Genomic DNA, 11,748 nt, shown 5'->3' on the forward strand with positions numbered 1-11,748 from the left:
CCAAAGGGTCATGGAATACAACACACAATATTCTACGGTTCTATATTTCCAATATGGTATCACCACCACTTCCGCATTGCGCCGCCCCCGAGGAGATCTCTCCTCGGACGCGGCACCCGGTTTCGATCAAAGATCGGATCGGTTCTTTAGATTAGATTAGATCCAAATTCCAAAATTTCTTAGTTCTATAAATCAGATTCAATTTAGCCAAATAAAATCTCTAGATCTACCTACTCCTCCGGTGTAAAATATGGCCTCAGATCAATCTGCAAGCTGCATAACGGCGCATGGTAGGCCGGCCGGTCGGCCGCACGGAAGTCCACCGCATGCCCAGAGGACGCAACAGCATCACGCGTTAAAGCAGGGCCTGGCTCAACGAGCAAAGTGCTGGCCAAGTACATCCTATGCACATGCACGCATACAAGCTCTTTGCAGACTTGACCAACTGACTGGTATCAAATAAACTTGCTGAAAAGCTTCCAGCTAACTTAGGCAGACAAAGAATCAAGGTGACGAGAACACTATTGTATCCTTGCACTATGATCAGCCCTCATCCCAGCAGGGCTCAGGAAGTGAATAAAGGCAAGTGACCTGATGGCCAGCGTCATTCGCTTCTTCATCGAAAACCTTTGCTTCTCTGTCCGCGGAAACCTTTTCGCCTTCACATCTACTCCCTCCGTTCCTTTTTAATTGACTCGAATTTAGTACAAGTAGGCACTTGCTACATGGCAGTCTATCATACAGGTACACATCCTTCAGATTCACCGCTGCTTCCATGACGCGTCTGACATGACTCACCATGTAGTCATCAGACTGAAAACAGAACATCACAAAGCTGGTAAGGCGGTGGTGCTTGAAATTTGGATTAGGTGATTTCCACTCTACACCCTTGTTCTCGCTATACAAGCCTTCTCTCCTCTTCTCCTTATCCATCTGCATTTCACAATGATGATCCATTACCGTCATGTAGAGCTCCTCGAGGGATGGCGCAGCTTCCAGAATGAACAATGTCCAGGTGAGATCATAGCCTTCAGGAATGAGGACTAGATTAACAAACCTTAATCGGTGGAACACATATGCCAGCCTTCTGGACCGGCACTCTGGTTGAACCCAAATCTTTTCACATTTAAACCCCAGCCTCAGGTCTCGTACGAAGGTCTCAGGAAGCAACGTACTTAACTTGACCATTTTGTGCCAACTAAAAGCAGCATGTGAAAGGCTCACAACCTCAAGCAATGGGACATAACCAAATGACACTGGTGGTTCTTTGGAAGAAAGCCAATACTAGTTTGTTCGAGTGAGTTTTGGAAGCCACTTGAGTTCAACCTTGTCAAATTGGCAATCGAAGATACTGAGCTCACTGAGTTGTGCGTGTTCAACTTGGAGCGTTATCCAACTCTCTGTGTCGCAATTGCGAAAACCCAAATATTTTAACTGCTTACAAGTGACAAGGATGTTGGAGGCAAAGTCAGATTCAGCAAATCTCAAATTCTCCAGGTGAAGGCGTGTCAGACGAGCAAATACGTTCAGACACTCGTTAAAAAATGACACAAACTGTGTCCCATAGTTCAGCAAATCATCAACAGTGCACTCCACAGCCTTCTCTGTTAAAACTGTGAATTCGACTTTCTCAATCTTGTGTGTCGCCATGGCATTGCCAACAGTATGCCCAACAGATATAGGGATATCATCTCTCAGGTAGAATGTTGTGCTCAAGAGGCAGATGGTGCATCCACCTGGATCCCTGCGTGCCAGTATGCTCTTTGTTGCTTCAGCCACAGCTGCATTGATCCGAAGGAATTCATCATCAGACATGCTATTTCTTGGGTGCCAAAAGTCCTGAGCACTTATTGTAAGCCGCGAGAGCATCGCAGGCAGTTGACACTGTTAGATGTATATATCTGTCTATTGTAGTTTCTCCATATGTTAGGGGGCTTTCTGCATATGTGCACATGTACATGTACTATATATTGTGGCCTTTGACCCCCTTGTAATACAACAAGCATATTGCCCTAACATGGTATCAGAGCTCAAATTGATCCTCTAAATTCTCTAGCCGATGTTACTTGTTCTGTCGCCCGTCCGTGCTTCGTCCTCGATCTGGTATGCCTCCTGCTTCGTCGATCTAGTCTGCCTCCTACTTCGTCGATCTAGTCTGCCTCCTGCTTCGTCGATCTGGTCCTCGATCTCTCCAGGCGCCAGGCCCGCCCCCTACTGCTTCGATCCGCCCGACGCCCCCTGGAGATTCACCGATTCCCCGATTCCCTGCTTCAATTCCCCGATTCCCGCAGCCATCCGCCTTGATTCCCCGCGTGAGGCCGCCCGCCTGCTCTTGAGGCCGCCCGCCTGCTCATCCCTCCCCCGCGCGAGGCTGCCCGCCTACTCCCCGACGTCTGCTCCGCGCCGCCGGCTTCGCCAACAGTTTGGGCCGCCTGCTTCGCCCCTCGATCCGCCAGGCCTCCCGGCCCGTTCCTTGATTTCAATCTGAGGTAAAAAAAAATCGAAAAAAAGATAGCTATGTCTTCCTCGGGCTATGTTGCGATCCCTCGCTGCCCGGTGATCTTTGATGGCGCGAATTACCCTGATTTCGCTGCCTTCATGCGCGTCCACATGCGCGGTCTTCGTCTTTGGGGTGTGCTCTCTGGCGAGGTCTCCTGTCCGCCGCGCCCCGTTGCTCCTACGGTGCCTGTTGCACCGCCACCTGTTGCCCTTGCCCCTGATGCTACTCAGGCGGATAAGGATGCAGCCAAGAGTGCTGATGACACTGCTCTGGCTGATTATGACCAGAAGGTCCAGGACCACTCTACTGCCGTTGCGACTTACCGGCTTGATCTGACCGAGTACACTCAGTGGATAGATGAGGATGCTCGTGCTACTACTATTCTTACCTCCAGTGTTCTACCTCAGTATGCGGCTGAGTTTATGGGTCTTCCCACTGCTGCTGCTCAGTGGGCTTTTCTTCGTCAGCGCTATCAGCCGTCTGGAGATGCTCTCTACCTATCTGTGGTCCGCCAGGAGCATGCCCTTCAGCAGGGTGATTCTACTATTGATGAGTTCTACACTCAGAGTGCTGCTATTTGGCGTCAGCTTGATTCTCTCCGTACAGTTGTGTGTGCCACCTGTCCCTGCTGTCTGACTGTGCGCGCGGATCTGGAGTTTCAGCGCGTTTTTGAGTTCTTGTCGCGGCTCCGTAAGGAGTTTGAGCCGCGTCGGGCCCAGCTGCTTGCCCGTGGTCGTGTTACGCTCTCTGAGGTCCTTGCTGAGCTTCGTGCTGAGGAGACTCGTCTTCGTGGTGCTGGTCTTCTTGAGGTTCCCTCTGTTCTTGCTGCTCGTGGCCCTCCTGTGCCGTCTGCTCGTGGACCTCCTATGCCGCCGGCTTTGTTGCGGCCTCCTGCACAGCCGATTGTTGTGGGTATACTTTATGGGTATATCAACGGCATGGCCTAGATCCGGTGAGCCCGGGTGGCCCACAGATGGTGATGTGGCATGTGGCCCATCGAGCGGCCCAGTTGCTGTAGATCCTGAAGGATGAAGTCCAGCCCAGGAACAGGAAGCCGGATCCCAACCGACCTACGAAAGAGGCCGGATCCGTGAAGGCCCATGAAGTATCCGGATCCAGCACGTTCTTGGAGGAAGGCGGATCCTTGACGTACACGGCAAGATATTGTACCGTAGTTAGGCGACTTGTATTCCGGCTAGGACTCTCCATGTAAACCCTAGATCCGTGTGCCTTTATAAGCCAGATCCCGGGAGCCCTAGAGGCACAACCACAACTCATTGTAACAACGCGAAAGCGCCCAGATAATTCCAGACAAGCAGCAGTAGGCCTTGCCATCGTGCAGGTGATTTGAAGCTGGGTAAATCGCGTACCACCGTCCCGAGGACTCTCCGCCCTATGGCCCCTACTTCTTCTCCCCCTCGTGAGGATCCCTCCTCCGAGGTACCGTCGAATAGGCAACGACAGTTGGCGCCCACCGTGGGGCCAGCGGCGTCTGGAGGCCGAAACCGGGAGGGTTCTACCTTCGGAGGCATCGGCGACACCATCGCCGTGGGGCGCGTCAAGTACGCCGGAAATTTCCCGATCGTCCCTGATGATGAGTGCTGGATTCCGGCTAAGACAAACCCCGTCAAGCTCTCCATCATCCCGATCGGCAGGATACACATCTTCATCGGCGAGACCGTCGATTCCGACGGGAACGCACTGGTAAGTAACGCTGACGCGACCGCCGCTGAGCAGGACGCAGTCGCGAAGATCCGACATGAGTCGCAGGAACTTCCTAAGGAAGATTCCGCCTTAGATCTGGAAAATTCAAAGCCCACCCAATCCGCCCCTGAGCAGGAAATAACGGTGGAAGACCAATGCAGATCCGTCTAGGTCTCCCAGGTGTTAGAGAAGCAAAGGTGTCACTTCGTGCACTTCATAGCCCATACCGCAGGAGCCGCCCCTCAAGAAGCCGGAGCTGGCCCCATGCAGGTTGAGGAGCCAGAAAATAACGTTGCTCCGGATCAGCAGGAGGCTGTCGGAGAAAGCAATGATCCGGGTGAAGAATCGATCATGGGCAACCTCAGCCCAACCTCCGACGACACCCCCTCCATGGATACTGACGAGTTCGATCGCAAGGTGAAGGAATTCGGATACGGTGAACAGCCTGAAGTAGATTCCGCCCAGCCAAAGCAGGTTCTTGCAACCTTGGCCGCGCTGGATCAGCAGGAATCGGCAGATGAGCACACCACTTCCGACTCACAGCCATCCTATGCAGGTACTCCGCTATCGCGGGAACGACCGCGTCAGGAAATTCTGTCCCCAGAAGAACTGGTTGAGCAAGCAGGCATGGACGCAATAGCGCACTCGGCGATCCTCAACAAACCAATAACTCCCGAGGAGGCTGCAGACCCGGAGGCTCTAGAAGCCAAAAGGCAAGAGATGTTGGCAACAGCCCAGAAAATGCTGGATGAAAGGAAAGAAGTCGCGCAATTCGTGGAAGGTTTCCAACAGCGAGAACTTCAGGTTGACCAACAATTCGTAAAAGTCAAGGAGCTCCAATAGCACTGGAGAGACAAGGTCACCGAGCTTCAGCAGGAGGTCGATCAAATCAGGCGGGAGGCTATCCCCCCTCGCAAGATCACTTTCGTGACCCCCACTGAGCAACAACCACTTGCGACCCCAAAGGACAACATGAAAAAGGCTGCGGAGATCTTGAAAAAGAAAGACGAGGAGATTGACATCGACTATGTTCGTACACTCGTTGCCTCAGCAATGAAGCAGCAGAGTAAGGCAGATACTTCGCGCAGGTTGGAATCCAATCCGGATCACTGTGTCACTACCGCGCAGAAGGACGCCCGCGTCAATCGCCATCCCGATGATGAATCGCGCACCGGATCCTCGGAGCGCAGAAGAAAAACCAGGGAGCACCCAAATCCGATCCCCGTACCATAAAAGACGCCTCCGTCAGATCCAAAGAAGGGAAAGGATGCAATGTACGCTGGCAGGGACAAGTACCGGAACCCGTCACCCCCGCCTAACGGGTACCCGCATCCCCCGCCCCCTCGCCGCCGTAGTCCAGTCGGAAACACCAGACCCCATGGGGCCGGTGGAATCAACATCCGCGACATGCCACCACCGAGAACCAGGGAGCGTACGCCGAAACCACGTCGGAGCCAGAACAACGATCGTGACCCGGAGCCCAGAAGGAGCCGGAACAGTGATCGTGAGCCTGAGCCCAGGACGAGCCGGAACGCAGAACGTGAGCCGGAACCACGTCGAAGCCGGAACGACGGAGGAGACTATCACCAAGGCGAAGGTAGCCACCGGAGCCGGAGCGAACCACGGGAAGACCGCCGGGAATCTGAAGGCGGAAGCAAAAAATCTCACAGGCCCCCTCGCAGGTCTCCTTCACCACCACCAAGTGGCGGAGGCGGAGGCGGTGGCCGGAGATCTCGCTCCCGCTCAAAAACCCCGGGCGGCGGCCCACGTGATGCCCGAGAACGCCTCAATGAGTACAAAACTGATTACATTGGCCCAAAGTGCTTCGGCAGGATGATTCGAGAGGAACCAAAGCCAAGGATGAACCTCAAGCTACCCGGAAACCTGAAGAACTATGATGGCACGGAAAGGCCGGATACCTGGATTGAGGATTACTATAATGCAGTAACCTTTGCCGGAGGAACCCCTAATATCGCCTGCCGCATGCTTCAGCTGTACCTTGTAGGTCCAGCCCGGATCTGGCTCAGTGACCTCGAGAAGAACTCCATCTTTTGCTGGTTTGACCTGAAGAACGCCTTTGAGAAACACTTCAGGGGCACCTACAAGAGACCTGCCACGACAAGCGACCTACAGGCATGTATCCAGAAGAAAGGTGAAACATCAAGGAGCTTCCTCACCCGATGGTTGCAAACCAGGAACGAGTGCGAGAACGTCGATAACCGCACAGCAATGCACGCCTTTATTGGTGGCTTGCAGCGAGGAGGAATGCTGCCGCACAAGCTAACCTGTTTGGTCAATGCAAACAAACTGACGTTGGATGACATGATCACCATCGCCAGCGATCATACTGCCGCCGATGACGATGCAGGCGGAGATCTAGCAGCTACAGCAATCCCCCTGCATCAGCAAAAGAAGAACCGTGATAACGGTAGCAGCAGCGGCACCAAGCGGAAAAATCCCCCCGATGACCAAAGGAGCGGCGGATCCGACTTGATCTCCATGGCCTTCCAGCGTGGAGGTCAAGGAGGCGGAAGAGGCTGCGGCCGCAGCGGTGGAGCTGGAAGGGGCCAGCAGCGTGGCGATGAGGTCACCGCTGCCGGAACCCGCGCCCCCCAAACTTATGAAGAGTACAGAGACATGCCCTGCCTGGCCCATCTGGATCCGGCTACAGGGAAGTCCACTCACACCAACCGCAACTGCAAGTGGGTCAACGATCTCAAATCTGACCCGGAAGCAGGATAAATGCGAGCCCGGAAGCACCGCCCACGCGGCAAAGGAGGCAAGGGCAAGAACAAGGACAAGGAGGAAGACAGCTCCGAGGCGATGGACGAGGACGATGCTTCGCCGGATCCCAAAGCCGGATCCGCAGCTAAACCCAACCCCTTTGATAAAAAGAGTGCAGGAGCGTACCACACCTTCCTTGGAACTCCAACAGTCCGTGCAAGCAAATCAGCTCTCCGGATCCTGAACGCCATAGTTCCCGCTGTGCCGCAGTATGTCAGTTGGTCAAAAACTCCGTGTACGTTTGATAGGAAGGATCATCCTACTGTCATTCCGAAAGAGTGCTACGCCTTGGTTGTAAGTCCCCGCATCGACGGGTATGATTTCTCCAAGTGCCTCATGGACGGCGGGGCCAGCCTGAACATCATGTACCTGGAAACATTGGAGCGGATGAACCTCACCAAGGAACAGCTGAAGCACAGCACCACCGAATTCCACGGTGTGGTTCCGGGTAAAAAGGCAAATTCCTTGGGCAGCATCAGACTTCACGTGGCCTTTGGCGATGCAAATAACTTCCGCCAAGAGATGATCACGTTTGAGGTCGTGCCCTTTAAGAGCTCCTACCACGTCATCTTTGGCAGGCCCACCTACCACAAATTTCACGCAAGAGCGTGCTACATCTACAACAAGCTCAAGATTCCCGGGTCCAAAAGGTATGATTACCGTATCCGGAGACTACAAGAAGGCTCATGAATGCGAGTTAGGCGAAGCCGCCTTCGCAGAGTCTGTGCTATCTGGAGAGGAGCTGCAAGGCTACAGAGCCGCGGTGGATCCGACTGAGATGCAGACCACCAAGAAGCAGATCTCCGAACAGAAGACCTCGTTCAAGGCCGCGATAGAAACCAAGAAGCACGACCTCATCGTAGGAGACGCCTCCAAACATGTTTCAGTCGGAGCCAACATGGACCCCAAATAGGAAGACGCGCTCGTCGAGTTCCTCCGCGCTAACATGGATATCTTCGCATGGCAACCTTCTGACATGTCCGGAGTACCTAGGGAACTCGCCGAGCACTACCTAAACATAAATCCGGGGGCTAAACCGGTGAATCAAGCTATGCGACGCTTTGGAGATAAGAAGCGCCGCGCCATAGGAATGGAACTAGCTAAGTTACTAGAGGCAGGTTTTGTAGTAGAAGTTATCCATACTGATTGGGTCGCAAATCCTGTCCTTGTACCCAAAAAGAACACTGAAATACTAAGAATGTGCATCGATTACTCCGGCTTGAACAAGCATTGTCCGAAGGATCCGTTCCCTTTGCCGCGCATTGACCAAGTCATTGATTCGACGGTAGGGGCAGAACTTCTGTGTTTTCTTGACGCATATTCCGGGTATCATCAGATCCGGATGAAGAAGTCCGACCAAAAGGCGACCTCGTTCATCACCCCCTTTGGCACTTACTGCTATGTCACCATGCCCTTTGGTTTGAAAAATGCAGGTGCCACCTACCAGCGTACGATGCAGCGGTGCCTAAAGGACCAAATTGGCCGAAACGTGCACGCTTACGTCGACGACATCGCGGTCATGACCCGGAAAGGATCCGACTTGATCAGCGACCTCACAGAAACCTTCGAGAATCTCCGTCGGTACAAGATGATGTTGAATCCGCTGAAGTGCGTCTTTGGCGTGCCAGCCGAAAAACTCCTTGGCTTCATCGTCTCTCACAGAGGCATTGAAGTTAACCCGGAAAAAATCAAGGCAATCCTGTGTATCAAAAGGCCAACTTGTCTCAAAGATGTGCAACGACTAACTGGTTGTGTCGCAGCAATCAGTAGGTTTGTTAGCCGTCTTGGTGAGAAGGCATTACCTCTGTACAAGCTGCTGAAGAAAACAAATGAATTCGTCTGGGATGACGCAGCAGATGCAGCACTTCAGGGATTGAAGGAAATACTCACTTCCCCACCCATCTTGGCGGCTCCAGTAGAATCAGAGCCCATGCTCCTATACCTGGCAGGTACCAACAGAGTAATCAGTCTCGTCATCGTGGTAGAGCGAAAGGAAGAAGGTCACGAGTACGGAGTCCAAAGGCCTGTCTATTATATTAGTGAGGTACTGACGGAATCCAAGCAAAGATATCCTCACTTTCAGAAGCTAGCCTACTGCGTGTTCCTAGGTAGCAGGAAGCTGAGACACTACTTCCAAGAGCACCCAGTAACAGTTGTGAGCAAAGCTCCACTGTCGACGATTCTCAACAACACTGACGCAACAGGACGCACAGCAAATGGGGCATCGAATTATCCGCCTTCGACATCGCTTACAAAGCCAGGACTGCGGTTAAATCCCAAGTCTTGGCAGATTTCGTTGCAGATTGGACAGAGGCTCCGGACGCAAATCTGGAGCCGGAACCAGAAACATGGGTCATGCACTTCGATGGATCCAAGCAGCATCAAGGCTCAGGAGCCGGAGTCACCCTGAAGTCCCCTACCGGAGAAGAACTGCAGTACGTTTTGCAGATTCACTTCGAAGCTACAAACGACATGACGGAATACGAGGCTCTACTACACGGTCTACGCATCGCTAAGGAAATTGGGATCAAGCACATCATTTGCTGCGGAGATTCCGACCTGGTGGCACAACAAGTAGCCGGAACCTGGAACGCCAGAAACTCCGTCATGGCGGCCTATAGAGATGAAGTTGACGAGATCGCCAAGTGCTTCCTCGGATACGAAGTCAAGTACGTCAGACGCGACGATAACACAGCGGCAGACATGCTATCCAAGCTCGGATCCGGCAGGAAACCAATTCCGCATGTTATTTTCCTGGAGCATCTACGGATACCCTCAGTCAAGGGCGCTAACCCGGAAAATCCAGAGGTGGCAGTATCTCCGGCAAAGGAAGTGATGGTCATCATTCCGGCCTGGACGCAGCCTTTCCTGGACTACCTCATTGATCAAAAGTTGCCAGAGGATGAGGTCCTCGCACGACAGATCATCAGACGAGCAATATCCTATACAATAGTTGACGGACAACTCTACAAACGAAGTGCAACTGGAGTATTTCTCAAATGCGTCTCCAATCAAGATGGCATTGAAATCCTCAGAGAGATCCACGCAGGGGATTGCGGGCATCACGCCGCTCCCAGGTCCCTCGTTGCCAAAGCTTTCCGGCTTGGATTTTACTGGCTCACAGCTAAAGAAGATGCTGATAAGTTGGTAAAAACCTGCCGAGGTTGTCAGTATTACGCTACTCAACCAAACGCTCCAGCCCAAGAGCTGAAGACCATCCCTATCACCTTGTCGTTCGTGGTCTGGGGGCTTGATATGGTTGGTAAGTTAAAGAAATCATCTCCTGGCGGTTTTGAGTACCTCCTGGTCGCTATTGATAATTTCAGTAAATGGATCGAGGCAAAGCCAGTGAGAAAAGCCGATGGTGCTACGGCACTCAAATTTGTCTGCAGCCTTGTGACGAGATTCGGCATCCCGCACAGCATAATCATAGATAATGGCACAAACTTCGGCCAAGGAGAATTGAAGGATTATTGCCATGACGTTGGGATCCGACTAGACCTGGCATCAGTGGCTCATCCACAGTCCAATGGTCAGGTCAAAAGAGCCAACAGACTCCTCTTATCCGGAATAAAACCACACCTTGAAGAACCGCTGCGCCGCGCAGCCGGAGCTTGGGCTGAGGAGTTAGACTCCGTCCTGTGGAGTTTACGAACCACCCCCAGCAGGTCAACAGGATTCACTCCGTCCTTCCTGGTATAAGGATCCGAAGCTGTGCTCCCCTCCGACATCATCCACGATTCACCGCGAGTCTCCGCCTATAATGAAGAAATTGCTGACGAGGCCAGACAGCTATCTGTGGACCTGATCGAAGAAGCTCGGAACTTAGCAGACCAACGTTCCACCATTTACCAGCAGAAGCTCCGACGCTACCATAGTCGTCGAGTTCGGAATCGCTCGTTCATGGCCGGAGACTTGGTCCTCCGCCTTCGCCAGGTGAAAGATCACAAGTTGCAATCCCCATGGGAAGGACCCTTCGTCGTTAGCAAAGTGCTTCACAACGGATCGTACTACCTTGTCGATTTTCGAGAGCTAAAGGACAGACCTGCTAATTGGCACCGAAAACGCAAGAGGGAGGATCCGGATGACATCTACGATGAAATAGAATGTCCTTGGAACATTGCACAGCTACGTCCTTTCCACACTTAGCATAGAATTGCATACTTTGTAACAGTTATACATGATCAATGAAATAAAGCTTTTGGTTCACGCTTTGAGTCTTTTACCTCCTTTAACTTGTTCATTTTTAGATCGTGTATGTTTTTCGACTAAAACCGCAGAGCTGGATATTTCCGCCTAGGCGTGTATGAAAGTTGTGATTTTCAAAATCGTCCTTGAGGACGTAAGCTTAAGTTTTCTGGTGGAAATATCTTCTGTTGCAAACTCATGGATTCCTGGTAGCGACTTCCGGCACTTGGGCTGGGGGCTTGTTTCCGCGGTTATTGACGGATTGCCATTGGGCTTCGTCGCCGCTGGCGAGCGTTTCCGGCTACAGGTTTTCCGGCTCGTGGAAGGTCAAATGGGCAAGCCGGAAAATATAAAATCAGCACTTGCTTTCAAAAAACGAAACGTGCAAATAAAATTAACGGATAGCAGGATAAGTTTTCCGCCCATGCATAAGTGTTTCATTCCTAGCTACTTAAGAATTTAAGTTATATTACAAACCCTCTCGGGGCCAAAATGATGCATTGTTTTTTCCATCTTCCCGCAGGAATAAGTTTCTCACTTCTCCTTCGCCGGAGAAGTTTCCGCATCAACAT

The 11,748-nt window shown here is 52.3% G+C and overlaps 1 protein-coding gene across 1 annotated transcript; it reads right to left on the reverse strand.

The window, feature by feature from the left end:
* Positions 1–543: 543 nt before the first annotated feature.
* On the reverse strand, positions 544–1,869 carry LOC127328661 (uncharacterized). The gene is made up of 2 exons (XM_051355243.1): positions 1,316–1,869; positions 544–1,198 (listed from the first exon to the last, which is right to left on the reverse strand). Exons 1-2 carry the CDS (start codon positions 1,867–1,869, stop codon positions 544–546), a joined length of 1,209 nt encoding a protein of 402 aa, XP_051211203.1.
* Positions 1,870–11,748: the final 9,879 nt, after the last annotated feature.

Source organism: Lolium perenne, chromosome 2 (genome assembly GCF_019359855.2).
Source record: "Lolium perenne isolate Kyuss_39 chromosome 2, Kyuss_2.0, whole genome shotgun sequence".
Taxonomy (NCBI): Eukaryota; Viridiplantae; Streptophyta; class Magnoliopsida; order Poales; family Poaceae; genus Lolium; species Lolium perenne.

What these genes read in the sequence shown, in the direction of transcription:
- LOC127328661 (XM_051355243.1), bottom strand. Translation starts at nt 1,869, where the DNA reads ATGCTCTCGCGGCTTACAATAAGTGCTCAGGACTTTTGGCACCCAAGA. An exon ending in TTTGACAAGGTTGAACTCAA is followed by an intron (nt 1,199 to 1,315) that starts GTGGCTTCCAAA and finishes TGCTGCTTTTAG; the next exon opens with TTGGCACAAAATGGTCAAGT.